Source organism: Balaenoptera ricei, chromosome 7 (assembly GCF_028023285.1).
Source record: "Balaenoptera ricei isolate mBalRic1 chromosome 7, mBalRic1.hap2, whole genome shotgun sequence".
NCBI lineage: Eukaryota > Metazoa > Chordata > Mammalia > Artiodactyla > Balaenopteridae > Balaenoptera > Balaenoptera ricei.
The window spans coordinates 47,736,167-47,753,181 of record NC_082645.1 but is presented as its reverse complement, the minus strand read 5'-3'; the positions used below and the strand labels follow the sequence as shown (position 1 = coordinate 47,753,181).

At 39.0% G+C, this 17,015-nt stretch overlaps 2 protein-coding genes across 16 annotated transcripts in view; one reads left to right on the top strand and one right to left on the bottom strand.

The window, feature by feature from the left end:
- The window catches only part of UPP2 (uridine phosphorylase 2), a 43,423-nt gene extending 30,259 nt beyond the window's left edge, over window positions 1–13,164 (bottom strand). Inside the window, exons 1-2 of the mRNA XM_059927919.1 lie at window positions 13,097–13,164; window positions 7,593–7,710 (exon numbers count right to left, since the gene is read on the bottom strand). Coding sequence (XP_059783902.1) covers window positions 7,593–7,710; window positions 13,097–13,158 — 180 coding nt within the window. The 5' untranslated portion in view covers window positions 13,159–13,164. The remainder of the gene's footprint in view (window positions 1–7,592; window positions 7,711–13,096) is intronic.
- The window catches only part of CCDC148 (coiled-coil domain containing 148), a 482,246-nt gene that overhangs the window by 331,746 nt on the left and 133,485 nt on the right, over window positions 1–17,015 (top strand). The window lies entirely within an intron of this gene.

Genomic DNA, 17,015 nt, shown 5'->3' with positions numbered 1-17,015 from the left:
ATGTGTCAGATGAAGGAAAATGATAAAACCCCAGAAAAACAATTAAATTAAGTGAAGATAGGCAACCTTCCAGAAAAAGAATTCAGAATAATGATAGTGAAGATGATCCAGGACCTTGGAAAAAGAATGGAGGCAAAGATCGAGAAGATGCAAGAAATGTTTAACAAAGACCTAGAAGAATTAAAGAACAAACAAACACAGATGAACAATACAATAACTGAAATGAAAAATACACTAGAAGGAATCAAGAGCAGAATAACTGAGAAGTGACCTGGAAGACAGAGTGGTGGAATTCACTGCTGCAGAACAGAATAAAGAAAAAAGAATGAAAAGAAATGAAGACAGCCTAAGAGACCAATGGGACAACATTAAACACACCAACATTCACATTATAGGGGTCGCAGAAGGAGAAGAGAGAGAGAAAGGACCCAAGAAAATGTTTGAAGAGATTATAGTCGAAAACTTCCCTAACATGGGAAAGGAAATAGCCACGCAAGTCCAGGAAGTACAGAGAGTCCCAGGCAGGATAAATCCAAGGAGAAACATGCCAAGACATATAGTAATCAAATTGACAAAAATTAAAGACAAAGAAAAATTATTAAAAGCAACAAGGGAAAAATGACAAATAACATATAAAGGAACTCCCATAAGATTAACAGCTGATTTCTCAGAATAAATTCTACAAGCCAGAAGGGAGTGGCACGATATATTTAAAGTGATGAAAGGAGAGAGCCTACAACCAAGATTACTCTACCCAGCAAGGATCTCATTCAGATTCGACAGAGAAATCAAAAGCTTTACAGACAAACAAAAGCTAAGAGAATTCAGCACCACTGAACCAGCTGTGCAACAAATGCTAAAGGAACTTCTCTAAGTGGGAAACACAAGACAAGAAAAGTACCTACAAAAACAAACACAAAACAATTAAGAAAATGGTAATAGGAACATACGTATCGATAATTACCTTAAATGTGAATGGATTAAATGCTCCAACCAAAAGACACAGGCTCGCTGAATGGATACAAAAACAAGACCCATATATATGCTGTCTACAGACGACCACTTGAGACCTAAGGACACATACAGACTGAAAGTGAGGGGATGGAAAAAGATACTCCATGCAAATGGAAATCAAAAGAAAGCTGGAGTAGCAATACTCATATCAGATAAAGTAGACTTTAAAATAAAGAATGTCACAAGAGCCAAGGAAGGACACTACATAATGATCAAGGGATCAATCCAAGAAGAAGATATAACAATTATAAATATATATGCACCCAACATAGGAGCACCTCAATACATAAGGCAAATGCTAGCAGCTATAAAAGAGGAAATCAACAGTAACACAATAATAGTGGGGCACTTTAACACCTCACTTACACCAGTGGACATATTATGCAGACAGAAAATTAATAAGCATGGACTTGAGGACACGGGGAGGGGGAAGGGTATGCGGGGACGAAGTGAGAGAGTGGCATTGACATATATACACTACCAAATGTAAAATAGATAGCTAGTGGGAAGCAGCCACATAGCACAGGGAGATCAGCTCAATGCTTTGTGACCACCTAGAAGGGTGGGATAAGGAGGGTGGGAGGGAGACACAAGAAGGAGGGGATATGGGGATATATGTGTACGTATAGCTGATTCACTTTGTTATACAGCAGAAACTAACACAACATTGTGAAGCAATTATACTACAATAAAGATGTTAAAAAGAAAGAAAATTAATAAGGAAACAGAAGCTTTAAAAGACACAAAAGACCAGATTGATTTAATTGATGATTATTGGACATTCCATCCAAAAACAGCAGATTACACTTTCTTCTCAAGTGCACACGGAACATTCTCGAGGACAGATCACATCTTGGGTCACAAATCAAGCCTCAGGAAATTTAAGAAAACTGAAATCATATCAAGCATCTTTTCTGACCACAACACTATGAGATTAGAAATAAATTACAGGGAAAGAAACGTAAAAAACACAAGCACATGGAAGCTAAACAATATGTTACTAAATAACCAAGAGATCACTGAAGAAATCAAAGAGGAAATCAAAAAATACCTAGAGACAAGTGACAATGAAAACATGGTGACCCAAAACCTATGGGGTGCAGCAAAAGCAGTCCTAAGAGGGAAGTTTATAGCAATACAATCCTACCTCAAGAAACAAGAAAAATCGCAAATAAATAATCTAACCTTACACCTAAAGGAACTAGAGAAAGAAGAACAAACAAAACCCAAAGTTAGTAGATGGAAAGAAATCATAAAGGTCAGAGCAGAATTAAATGAAATAGAAACAAAGAAAACAATAGCAAAGATCAATAAAACTAAAAGCTGGTTCTTTGAGAAGATAAACAAAATTGATAAACCTTTAGCTAGACTCATCAAGAAAAATAGGGAGATGACTTAAATCAATAAAGTTAGCAATGAAAAAGGAGAAGTTACAACGGACACCACAGAAATACAAAGCATCATAAGAGACTACTACAAGCAACTCTATGCCAATAAAATGGATAACCTGGAAGAAATGGACAAATTCTTAGAAAGGTATAACCTTTCAAGACTGAACCAGGAAGAAACAGAAAATATGAACAAACCAATCACAAGTAATGAAATTGAAACTGTGATGAAAAATCTTCCAACAAACAAAAGTCCAGGACCAGATGACTTCACAGGTGAATTCTATCAAGCATTTAGAGAAGAGCTAACACCCATCCTTCTCAAGCTCTTCCAAAAAATTGCAGAGGAAGGAACACTCCCAAACTCATTCTAGGAGGCCACCATCACCCTGATTCCAAAACCAGACAAATATACTACAAAAAAAGAAAGTTACAGACCAATATCACTGATGAATATAGATGCAAAAATCCTCAACAAAATACTAGCAAACAGAATCCAACAACACATTAAAAGGATCATACACCATGATCAAGTGGGATTTATCCTAGGGTTGCAAGGATTCTTCAATATACAAAAAAATCAATCACTGTGATACACCATATTAACAAATTGGAGAATAAAAACCATATGATCATCTCAGTAGATGCAGAAAAAGCTTTTGACAACATTCAACACCAATTTATTGATAAAAACTCTCCAGAAAGTGAGCATAGAGGGAACCTACCTCAACACAATAAAGGCCATATATGACAAACCCACAGCAAACATCATTCTCAATGGTGAAAAACTGAAAGCATTTCCTCTAAGATCAGGAACAAGACAAGGATGTCCACTCTCGCCACTGTTATTCAGCATAGGTTTGGAAGTCTTAGCCTTGGCAATCAGAGAAGAAAAAGAAATAAAAGGAATACAAATTGGAAAAGAAGTAAAACTGTCACTGTTTACAGATGACATGATACTGTACATAGATAATCCTAAGGATGCCGCCAGAAAACTACTAGAGCTAATCAATGAATTTGGTAAAGTTGCAGGATACAAAATTAATGCACAGAGGGACTTCCCTGGTGGCGCAGTGGTTAAGAATCTGCCTGCCAATGCAGGGGACATGAGTTCGAGCCCTGGTCCAGGGAGATCCCACATGCCGCAGAGCAATTAAGCCCGTGTGCCACAAATACTGAGCATGCGCTCTAGAGCCTGCAAGCCACAACTACTGAGCCCGCATGCCACAACTAGTGAAGCCCACGCGCCTTGAGCCCGTGCTCTTCAACAAGAGAAGCCACCACAATAAGACCATGCACCGCAGCAAAGAGTAGCCCCCGCTCGCCGCAGCTAGAGAAACCTCGTGCAAAGCAACGAAGACCCCATAGCAGCCAAATAAATAAATAAATAAAAATTAATGCACAGAAATCTCTTGCATTCCTGTACACTGACAACGAAAGATCAGACAGAGAAATTAAGGAAACAATCCCATTCACCATTGCAACAAAAAGAATAAAATACCTAGGAATAAACCTACCTAGGGAAACAAAAGACCTGTATGCAGGAAACTATAAGACACTGATGAAAGAAATTAAAGATGATACAAACAGAGAGATATACCATGTTCTTGGATTGGAAGAATCAATATTGTGAAAATGACTCTACTACCCAAAGCAATCTACAGATTCAGTGGAATCCCTATCAAATTACCAGTGGCATTTTTTACAGAACTAGGACCAAAAATCTTAAAGTCTGTATGGAGACACAAAAGACCCCAAATAGCCAAAGTAATCTTGAGGTAAAAAAACGGAGCTGGAGGAATCAGACTCCCTGACTTCAGACTATACTACAAACCTTCAATAATCAAGACAATATGGTGCTGGCACAAAAACAGAAATATAGATCAATGGAACAGGATAGAAAGCCCAGAGATAAACCCATGCACCTATGGTCAACTAATCTATGACAAAGGAGGCAAGGATATACAGTGGAGAAAAGACAGTCTCTTCAATAAGTGGTGCTGGGAAAATTGGACAAGTACATGTAAAAGAATGAAATTAGAACACTCTCTAACACCGTACACAAAAATAAACTCAAAATGGATGAAAGACCTAAATGTAAGACTGGACACTGTAAAACTCTTAGAGGAAAACATAGGCAGAACACTCTATGACATAAATCGCAGTAAGATCCTTTTTGACCCAGCTCCTAGAGAAATGGAAATAAAAACAAAAATAAACAAATGGGACCTAATGAAACTTAAAAGCTTTTGCACAGCAAAGGAAACCATAAACAAGACCAAAAGACAACCCTCAGAATGGGAGAAAATATTTGCAAATGAAGCAACTGACAAAGGATTAATCTCCAAGATTTACAAGCAGCTCATGCAGCTCAATAACAAAAAAACAAACAACCCAATCCAAAAATGGGCAGAAGACCTAAACAGGCATTTCTCCAAAGAAGATATACAGATGGCCAACAGACACATGAAAGAATGCTCAACATCCTTAATCATTAGAGAAATGCAAATCAAAACTACAATGAGGTATCATCTCACACCGGTCAGAATGGCCATCATCAAAAAATCTACAAACAATAAATGCTGGAGAGGTTATGGAGAAAAGGGAACCTTCTTGCCCTGTTGGTGGGAATGTAAATTGATACAGCCACTATGGAGAACTGTATGGAGGTTCCTTAAAAAACTAAAAATAGAACTACCATACGACCCAGCAATCCCACTATTGGGCATATACCCTGAGAAAACCATAATTCAAAAAGAGTCATGTACCAAAATGTTCATTGCAGCTCTATTTACAATAGCCAGGACATGGAAGCAACCAAAGTGTCCATCATCGGATGAATGGATAAAGAAGATGTTGCACATATATATAATGGAATATTACTCAGCCATAAAAAGAAATGAAATGGAGGTATTTGTAATGAGGTGGATGGAGTTAGAGTCTGTCATACAGAGTGAAGTAAGTCAGAAAGAGAAAAACAAATACAGTATGCTAACACATATATATGGAATCTAAGGGGAAAAAAAAAAAAGGCCATGAAGAACCTAGTGGCAAGATGGGAATAAAGACACAGACCTACTAAAGAATGGACTTGAGGATATGGGGAGGGGGAGGGGTGAGATGTGACAGGGTGAGAGAGTGTCATGGACATATATACACTACCAAATGTAAAATAGATAGCTAGTGGGAAGCAGCCGCATAGCACAGGGAGATCAGCTCGGTGCTTTGTGACCACCTAGAGGGGTGGCATAGGGAGGGTGGGAGGGAGGGAGATGCAAGAGGGAAGAGATATGGGAACATATGTATATGTATAACTGATTCACTTTGTTTTAAAGCAGAAACTAACACACCATTGTAAAGCAATTATACTTAAAGATGTTAAAATAAATAAATAAATAAATAAATAAACAAACTCAAAATGGATGAAAGACCTAAATGTAAGACTGGACACTGTAAAACTCTTAGAGGAAAACATAGGAAGAACATTCTTTGACATAAATCACAGCAGGATCTGTTTTGATCCACCTCCTAGAGTAATGGAAATAAAAACAAAAATAAACAAATGGGACCTAATGAAACTTAAAAGCTTTTGCACAGCAAAGGAAACCATAAACAAGATGAAAAGACAATCCTCAGAATGGGAGAAAATATTTGCTGACAAATCAACAAAGGATTAATCTCCAAAATATATAAACAGCTCATGCAGCTCAATATTAAAAAAAACAAACAACCCAATCCACAAATGGGCAGAAGACCTAAAGAGACATTTCTCCAAAGAAGACATGCAGATGGCCAAGAGGCACATGAAAATCTGCTCAACATCACTAATTATTAGAGAAATGCAAATCAAAACTGCAATGAGGTATACCTTACACCAGTTAGAATGGGCATCATCAGAAAATCTACAAACAACAAATGCTGGAGAGGGTGTGGAGAAAAGGGAACCCTCTTGCACTGTTGGTGGGAATGTAAATTGATACAGCCACTATGGGGAACAGTATGGAGGTTCCTTAAAAAACTAAAAACTAGAATTACCATATGACCCAGCAATCCCACTACTGGGCATATACCCAGAGAAAACCATAATTCAAAAAGACACATGCACCCCAATGTTCATTGCAGCACTATTTACAATAGTCAGGTCATGGAAGCAACCTAAATGCCCATTGACAGACGAATGGATAAAGAAGATGTGGTACATATGTACAATGGAATATTACTCAGCCATAAAAAGGAACGAAATTGGGTCATTTGTAGAGATGTGGATGGATCTAGAGACTGTCATACAGAGTGAAGTAAGTCAGAAAGAGAAAAACAAATACCGTGTATTAACGCATATATGTAGAATCTAGAAAAATGGTACAGATGAACCAGTTTGCAAGGCAGAAATAGAGACACAGATGTAGAGAACAAACGTATGGACACTAAGGGGGGACAGCTGGGGTCGGGGTGGAGGGGGAATGGTGGTGGTGGGATGAATTGGGAGATTGAGATTGACATATATACACTAATATATATAAAATACGTAACTAATAAGAACTTGCTGTATTAAAATAAATTTAATTTAAAAAATTAAAATCTTTGTTCTTATTTATATTTTTCCAAATTTAAATAATGAACATGAGCCATTTTTATAATTAAATATATATTAAGATAAATAATACTGACATAAAATTTTCCTAGTAGCGTTCCAGAAACAATTATTTCATAATATTTTATTTTGAAATAACAAAAATCTTAATAATATGAAATATTGAATAATGGTTGTTTTCAAGAAGTGGTATAAGATAGTATTGTTAGTTTTGTTGAGTTATTTTATGATTTGATAAAATAAGAATTAGTGAGGTTCATCTATAAATGAAGATGTTAAACAGTGAACTGAATCATAATGAATTCTGAACACCCAGCAGTATTGTCAATAAAATTGTATTTATCTCTAGGGACCAGAAGAGTCAAATAACCATGTTTGCATTAGATATAGTTTGGGAACCTTTATATCTTGTTAAGGTGGAAATGACTGTTCATGATGGACACATTCTAAATTGTTTCAGAGAACGAGCACAGCTTTTGTTCCTATTGGAACCTCTGACATTTCTCTAGCCAAAGGTGTAAAGTTTATGTTAGGAAAATAAGGAGAAATATCACCAGAGGAAACTCAATTGTTTTTCCTAAAGTTAGAAATACTTTTACCTTTACATCCCCAAACATTTCTGGTAGGTTGTGTGTTTTTGTTCCTAAATCCAAGTGATAGAGAACATCTTCATCCATAGAGTCCAGGTAAGGATTTTTAACATGAACAAAACCTTTTCTGAAAAAAATAATACAAAGAAGATGTAAAGGAATTTGGAGGGATACGACACAAAAGGGAAATATCAGTCTACACCTATGATGACCACTAGCCCAAATATCGGACAAAAACCTTCATTTAGGATTAATTGATTTGTAAGGAAGCAGTGTGGTATAATAATGAATAAAAATAGCTAATATTTGTTTTGCACTTACTATGTACCAGGCATAGCATTAAGCATGAAAATTCTACAATGTCATGAAAACTGCATATAATAAATACATTACCTCATTTAATCCCATGACCATTCTATTAGGTAAGTAATACTAATAATTCATAAGAAGCCAAGGCTTACAGAAGTTGATAAACTTGTGTAAGATTATACAACCAGTAGATTACAGAACAGTCATTTCTACCCAATTCTGTCCAGCCCTGGTGGCTATTTTCTTTCTTCGAAAGAGAGGCCGTGTAACATAAGCTACTGGGCTCTGGAATCAGACTGCCTAGATTCCCCTGCCAGTTCAACCATATATATACTAATTGTGCAACCTTGGGTATATTATTTTATCTTTGTTCTTTGGCTTCCTCATCTGTAAGATTGGTATAGTGAAAATAATAACTGCTTTGCAAGATTGCCTAAGGCCTGAAGGAGATAATGTTTGTAACACAGCTGATGTACAGTGAACATAGAATAACTAACTCTTATTCTTACACCTCCCAACATGGAGGACCTGACAGGTACTAGCTTTAGAGAGACTGACATGAAAAAATAGGGTGTGGCAAAGAATGCAATGTGTTCATCAAACCCCAATTCTTTTTCTTCCTGGGCACATTGCTAGACCACATTCCCAGCTTCTCTTGCAGTAAAGTGAGGTCATATGACTGAGTTCTGGCCATTGGAATGTGGGTGGGAGTGATGTGTCTACTTCTAGGCCTGGCTCCTAAAAAAACCAGTGTCTCCCTCAAATTTGTTTCTCTTCCTCTCTCTCTCAATGGATGTGCAGAGTAGACACCAGTCCTTTACTCCATCAGCCTGTTTTTTTGTTGTTGTTGTTTTTTTTCACTGCACATTTATTATTATTATTTTTTAATTTATTTATTTTTGGCCGTGTTGGGTCTTCGTTTCTGTGCGAGGGCTTTCTCTAGTTGTGGCAAGCAGGGACCACTCTTCATTGCGGTGCGCGGGCCTCTCACCATCGCGGCCTCTCTTGTTGCGGAGCACAGGCTCCAGACGCGCAGGCTCAGTAGTTGTGGCTCACGGGCCCAGTTGCTCCGCGGCATGTGGGATCTTCCCAGACCAGAGCTCGAACCCGTGTCCCCTGCATTGGCAGGCAGACTCTCAACCACTGCGCCACCAGGGAAGCCCCGATCAGCCTGTTTTGGATTGAGCAAGAAGCCACTGACATTTTAAACAACATTAGCCTGCTGACCAATAAGAGGTTCTTTGTTAACATACTATGAAATGATCTTTTTTCATTAGAAGATCTAAATGAGAAGTAAGTGAAGCAGGATGATGGGGTCAAAACAGAAAGCTGAGTAGGATCCTGGAGAGACTGAATGTAGGTATAATAGGGGAAAAGGAAGAATAAACAGGCACAGAGTTCTAGAGAAACAGGATTTAGAGCTTATAAAAAAGAAATGCTCAAGAAAAAGCGTGAAGGAAAAGAAGTGAGACTAAAGAGCTTGGAGAAAGGGGAAGTGATAAAGTGAAAGACCTAATTTTAGTAATCATGTGAAACCATAAGAGTACAAAATTATTGTAATAAGGAAAGTAAGACTTAAAAACAGAAGGTAAGGTAAGAAAGAGGACACTTCAATGTAGAAACTCTATTTTCCAGCAGCCTTCTTCCACCAGATGCCCAGAAGAGAATGTGGAGATATTACTAAGAAGCCAATGGAAAGACAAGCTTACCAGAAAGAAAGGACTACAACTAGGAGGCCTTAAAGCCATGCTTTTTTTAAAAATTCATTTTGTTGTAGTATAGTTGATTTACAGTGTTGTGTTAATTTCTGCTGTACAGCAAGGTGATTCAGTTATACATATACATATATTCTTTTTCATATTCTTTTCCATTATGGTTTATCCCAGGATCCTGAATATAGTTCCCTGTGCTGTACAGTAGGACCTTGTTGTTTATCCATTCTATACATACTAGTTTGCATCTGCTAATCCCAAACTCATAATCCATCCCTCCCCCATCCCCTCTCCCCATTGGCAACCACAAATCTGTTCTTTATGTCTGTGAGTCTGTTTCTGTTTCATAGATACGTTCATTTGTGTCATATTTTAGATTCCACATATAAGTGGTATCATATGGTATTTGTCTTAAAGCCATTCTTGATGTCAGCCCATCACTCCATTACCCAGCGCAGTTCAGTGGTTACCTGTTCGCTCCCACTCATCTTGGGTGTGACGTCCCAACACACCCTGGCCATATCATCCATTCTGGTGATGCCGTGGCTGCCAGCCCTCCTGCCCTTTCCCCTCCTGCATGAACACTGCCTCGCACCACAGTGGATCCAGCCATCTTTACCAAGAACCATCTGGAACTTCTCTGCTCTGCGGTCCTCCCATTTCCCTCCAAATACCTTAAAACATCTTAACAAAAACCTTGTATGTTTCTGTATCTCCAGTGGTCCTCAACCTGATTGTGCATTAAGATCACCAGGGGGTTTTGAAGAAAACACTGTTGCTCAGGCCCCAATTAATTTAGACTCTGAAATTATTTTTTAAATCTTCCTGGATGATCTGATGTGCAGCCGAAGTTAAGAACCCCTGCTTTAGGCCTTTGTTCCTGAAACATCCTTCTCCTTGCCCTCAGTTTTTCACCTATTAGTATCCTACTCATTCTTCAAGGTCAAATTCAAATATCACCCCCTCTGTGAAGGCTTTTCCAAGTATCTTTCCTCTCTGGTCAGTATGAATTCCCCCCACTGTGCTCCTAAAGCATTTATTTGGCATTTCATATGTTAATTTTCTGCCTTCCCAGAAAGATTTTGAATTCCCTCATGCAAGCTGTCTCATGTATCTTTTTTCATTCCTAAATCTTAAAAAATTTTATGTGTTGAATTAACTGTTCAGGAAGTAGAACAGGAATACTATTAAGTTCAAAAACATTTAGGATAACAGATTCTTAATTAGTTAGTGGATCATAGCTGGTTTCAAAAAGAAAGCATTCCATGATGTTAGTGCACTTTCCTACATCAGAAAAAGCCTCAAAGCCTCAGAGCAGAAGGACACCTTCTTTCTTCTCTTGCTGAGGGGCAAGAAGATATTTACCCACTGTCCCTTGCTAGACAAAGTGTGGTCAATGAACCAGGAGCGTCAGCAGCATCGCCTGGACAGCTTGTTAGAAATGCAAAATCTCAGTCCCTACCCTAGACATACTCAATTACAATCTGAATTTTGACTGTTACGTGATTCCCATGCACATTAAAGTCTGAGAAACACTGCCGTACACTTTATCTTCCAGTTTCTGTTATGCTTTCTGTTTTACTCTGCCAAAACTGCTTTCACTATCTGGAGATCTTTCCTTTGGATTCCCAGCTGAATCTGTGAATCATCACTCTATGAAAGAGTGTCATTCATCTACTCCAGTGAGTCAAACTCTACATATCAGAGTCACCCGTGGTGCTTTAAAAAGTACGGATACCTGGGCCCAACTCCTAGAAGTTCTGATTCAGTTGGTCAAGGAGATCTGGGACTTTGTATTTTTTAAATCACTGATCCACTCCACCTCTCCTATCTTCAAGAAGAAATTCTCAGACTGGGATAACCATTAATTATATTCTCTTGTGTTAATTATAATACTCTTAATTCATTCTTTAGTTTTCTTTGATGTCTGTCCCAATGTCTAATGATCTCTTGGTCCAAAAATTGGGGCAGGGAGATGTCTGTAGAAGATTTTTATTCCATTAGGCTCATCAAGAAGCACTTCTAGGGCTTCCCTGGTGGCGCAGTGGTTGAGAATCTGCCTGCCAATGCAGGGAACACGGGTTCGAGCCCTGGTCTGGGAGGGTCCCACATGCCGCGGAGCAACTGGGCCCGTGAGCCACAACTACTGAGCCTGTGCGTCTGGAGCCTGTGCTCCGCAGCGGGAGAGGCCGCGATAATGAAAGGCCCGCGCACTGCGATGAAGAGTGGCCCCCGCTTGCCGCAACTGGAGGAAGCCCTCGCACAGAAACGAAGACCCAACACAGCCATAGATAAATAAATAAATAAATAAAACGCAAAAGTTTAAAAAAAAACAAACCCCCCCCCCAATTTGTTAAGAAAAAAAAAAAGAAGCACTTCTAAGATGATCACTCTATCAGTGACCAAAGGAAGGACCAATTTGGGGTATCATGCCAAATTTAACCCAGTATGAATCAGACAATTGCAATACTTCAATCTTTCCAAGATAAATAATTTTTATTAAATAGACTTGCATTTACTGTTTTCTCCTCTATCTTGTTTTACATTTTTTCCCAAAAACATAAGCCAAAGATGCAGTTGGGAATAAAGTCTTTTAGCAAACTATGACATGGTACATAGCATGGTCAGTATTAAATATTGGTAACCAAAGTAAAGTGCTGGGTGAGAAGTCTTTCCATTTTACCATTACCTTCATCTTCATAATGTTTCCTTTTCCCTCTCCTTGGCTTCCCTGAAGAAATGAACACAGTGGGAGGCTACCTCTGTTTGGGATGGGTAAGTGGAGCATTTTCTGAAATGCTGTCCTGATGGAGCCTTTAAGCCAGACATTTAGAGGGAACTTGCAAAACTTCCTTAAGCCTCATGAAGATTAATGCACTATTATGTTCTGTGAACCTGGGGCAGGAATTGGAGCTAAATTTGCAGACAGCTTTGGCAGATTTATGTCTACCCCTGAGATGAATAACCTACACGGTATTTTAGAAGTGCATTCTATGTAAAGTCCATCACAAAGCACGTGAAATCACTTCATAATAAGCTGCAACACGGTTAAATCTCCCTTAGACACTGGGAGGCCCCTTTAATTATTTCTCAGATACAGCCCACAGTCCTGGGATTAAAGACTGAACTCCAGGCTGAATTCCAGGCTGAACTGTGAATTCGTTCATTCATGCATGTTGGTTCAACATTTGCATGTTTTTTGTGACTTGTTTTGCCCCACTTTCTTTTTTCTTTAATTGAGATGTGATTGACATATTGCCCCACTTTCTTAGATGAGCTAACCCCTTCCAAGAACTGAGAAATGAAAATGCCATTGAGAAGAAAATTGGCATTGTTTTTATTTCGTTTTGTATTCTGAACTGTGTTCCAACTATATGATCTCTAAACTTAAGAAACTTACATAACTGTAGAAATCCACCTTCTGAATATTTAATATAAAATCCAAAGAACCTCCCATCTCATCAAAACCAATAAAAGATCAAAATTACTCACCCAACATATGTATTCCTCTCAGATCTCATGGATGTATTGGAAGCAGGAAAACTCGAAGTCATACTTTGTATTATGAGGATAGTCACTCTTAAGTTGATATCAGGAAAGAAAAATATTGTGATTTACTATTAAATTATGGATCAAATTATGGTAGAATGACAATTTAGAATGCCACTCTCCCTTAAAACTTGTTTTCTTCTGAAATTGCTAATGGAACTTTTCCCTTAGCATTCTAAACTCCCTCATTAATTCAAAAATATTCTCCCTGACATGGCCTTTTAAACTACAGCCCAGCTCTTGGAGCAACACTTCCCCAAGAAGATAGGTTCCCTTTGAAGGTGTGGCATCCTACCTCTTTAATAGGATAGGTTGGTTGGCTTGTTAACTGTTGACCAGAACACCTTTCCCTTACATCTGACCTTGGTCCAGCATGGGTCTGGGGTAGCACACAGACTTATTTACTTTTAGACAACTGTATATGGTTGCAAGTCCTCCATTGATTTCCATAACAAATCCACCAAGTTGTCTCAGAATGTGTCCAGTACACGTGAGAACTTTCAGTTCCCAAATATTTCATTTTCTCACCTCATCCTACCTCTCATCAACTTGTTTTCATTCTTTGTGATCACAAGTGAGAAAAACACACAAAGTCAGGACCTCAGAACACCCCTTCATCTGAACTTTGCCCATTCAAATTCACACAGAAGTTCTGATAATTAAACAAAGCCTGTTTCCCAGGACCTCTTTATTTAGCTAAACCCGAGGCTGCCTGTAAAATCCAATGAAGCAGCTGTCCGAAGTCAACCCAGGTAGAATAACAAAATACAGACTAGTATTTTCAGAAAACAGGGTATCTCTGTTAAGAAATCCATGAATTTACTATGTTTGCTGCTGCTTCTCACTTTATACTTCTGGGGACAGAAAATCTAAAAGACTTTAGAGGAACTTTATCCTGTTTCCCTTTTGGCTCAGCTCCGATGGCAATCAGCTGAAGTTCTATGCTGGTGAGAGCATTAGGAATATTAGTCTCATGACTTTCAAGCACATCAGAGCTTAAAATGTCCATAAATGCCCAAACAGCAGCAGATACAAGGCATTTCATAATGTGCATGGATTTCTCTGTCAGAATGTGTGTAACAGTGAAGAATCAAATGCCCACATCTTACTAGGGATCTCCATCTTAAGAAATACTCCTCTTCCTGGTGATAGTCGTTGTAGACAAACCCCTCGAATTCCATGCTGGCCTCCTTTGGTCCATCTTGGTCAGCTAGCAAAGTTTACAGATTGAAAAGGAAAGAGAGTAAGTAGGGAACCAGTGTAGCAGCCTAAATCTTGCCACTGCCACCCCCAAATGGACATTTGTCACTTTGCCCTAGGCATCCAAAAATCTCCAAGGAAACTGATCTTGGTGAAGGTAATGACAACTTTGAGGCAAAATAAGCCTGCACATGTGTGTTGCTTGTAACTTGGGATGGTAGTTCCTGTTTGTAGTTTATAATAATACATATTTTCTCTGACCTCATGACCCACCTCAGAGCGGTGTACCTGCTGCTCTTTCCCAACGCCCACTGAGAGTTTTCAGACTCCGCATGCCCACTTACCACTGCGGGCGCCTTCCCACTTGTATTTGGTATTCCATGCTCTATCTCTCAATTTATTGTTGGGTATAACGAGGACGACCCCTGCCCAATTCCAGTCTGGCATTTACCTCTGGCTCTGACAGGTGAAAATGTTAGCTAATTAGATAAGTGCTAGATAATTAATTACTCCAGCAAATTAATTAGACTAATTAACGTGTTGGTTTCCAATACAAATTCTGTCAGCCAATGATCTTTTTTTTCTTAATTGAAGTATAGTTGATATACAATGTTGTGTTAGTTTCTGATGTACAGTAAAGCGATTCAGTTACACATATATATGTATATATTTATATTCTTTCTCATATTCTCTTGGGTTATGGTTTATTACAAGGTTCCTTGTGCTATACAGTAGGACTTTGTTGTCTATTTCATATACAGTAGTTTGTATCCGCTAATCCCAAACTCCTAATTTATCCTTTCCCACCCCCTCTCTGCTGGGATAACCGTAAGTTTGTTTTCTGTGTCTGTCAGCCAATGATCTTCATCACTGACAGTGCCAGGTAATGCCAGCAAGGATTTATGGACCCCATATAACAGCTCCCCGGGACATTATGTAAGTGGTCATCATCTGGGTGAAATGCAGAATAGTCTTGTACAATCTATGAAAGCAGAGTATTAATTCATGTTTTCTGAGTAGTCTTCTTTTCCCTAGTTTTCAGTCTTTTTAAGACTCAGTCCTACTCTTATGATAGATTGTTCCTCGATAATTTTTTTTAATTATCCATATTGCAAAAGGCTAGTCACTGAACAGAATGGGAAAAGTTTTCATTTTTAGAAAGCATGCACAAGGCAAACTCACGCCATCACTGGGCGTTTTGTGAACAAAGGCCACGTGCCAGGAAGAGCCCATGACTCAGCACAGCTTTGAGATTAGCAGAGGCTGCATCAGTTCCACCAGATCCATGCTCCACAGTGTCTGGCCTGGGACAAAACATTTCACTTCCCACTGTCGTCCTCCATAGTGCCAGCAATTTCTTATTCTCGCTCTCATGAAAATTTTCTCTCTGCTTTAATTTTGCCCCTGAACCTCTAATGTTGGAGAAAAGAAATCAGAGTCCTGGCGTGCAACTGGGTAGCATTTGGATCTCTCCCCAGTTGACACATTTTCTGCTGAATCTGTGCTATTTACTCATGTAGACTTAGGACCATACCCTCCCCCTAAAACAGTGCTCCTATCACACTGGGGAGGGACATAACTAGGAATTTGGGGCTCTTAGAACCTTGCTGTAAAGCCTGGGTATCTACTGAGTATCAGACACTGAGCCAAATTCTTTTTTTTTTTTTTAATAAATTTGTTTGTTTATTTATTTATTTATTTATTTTTGGCTGTGTCAGGTCTTTGTTGCGGCGAGCGGGGGCTACTTTTTGTTGCGGTGTGTGGGCTTCTCATTGCGGTGGCTTCTTGTTGCGGAACACGGGCTCTAGGTGCGCGGGCTTCAGTAGTTGTGGCTCGCGGGCTCTAGAGCACGGGCTCAGTAGTTGTGGTGCATGGGCTTAGTTGCTCTGTGGCATGTGGGATCTTCCCAGACCAGAGCTCTAACCCGTGTCCCCTACATTGGCAGGCAGATTCTTAACCACTGTGCCACCAGGGAAGTCCCCACTGAGCCAAATTCTGAGAATACAAAGAGGATGAAATGGATGGTGTCTTCCCTAAAGGAATTTACACTCTAGTGGGGAAGAGAGATGGGTGGTAAATATGACGAGTGCTTTGAGAACTCAGAGGAGAGGCCCTGAATCCAGGCTTCAGGAAGGGGGGTGAGGGGCGTGTTTCTAGGAGGATGTGATGCCTAGGCTGAGTCTTGAAGAAAGATGAGGTCCCCAAAAATATTGCTGAAGGTGGAGGTGGGGTGAAGATGAGAAGCCTGTGCTCCCTACCCATGGAACAGTGTGCAAAATGCACAGAAGTGACAGAAAAAGCATCACATTGAGAGAACTATTAGTAACACTGTGTGGCTTTACTTCTGTGTATTTGCACCAGAACATCTCAGACAGGGCCTTTGGTGCCTTTCAGTTTTTGAGATTCTGGTATTTTGAAAAATAGAGAAAGGCCAAAACAGACTTACAGTAATTGTAATATATTTTAAATGTTGACATTGAATGAACTCACATCTTAACTCTTTTAATAAATAACAGTCAAATTGTGCTATTCACAAGATATTGCAGGGCTATTAAAACATTTCTTAATTCATCACATCACACACTATAAGTTTAATGGAACACAGTTTAAAAGTACCTTATGTTCTTCCCTTTCTTTCAGTGTAATCAGTGAATTATGGGTA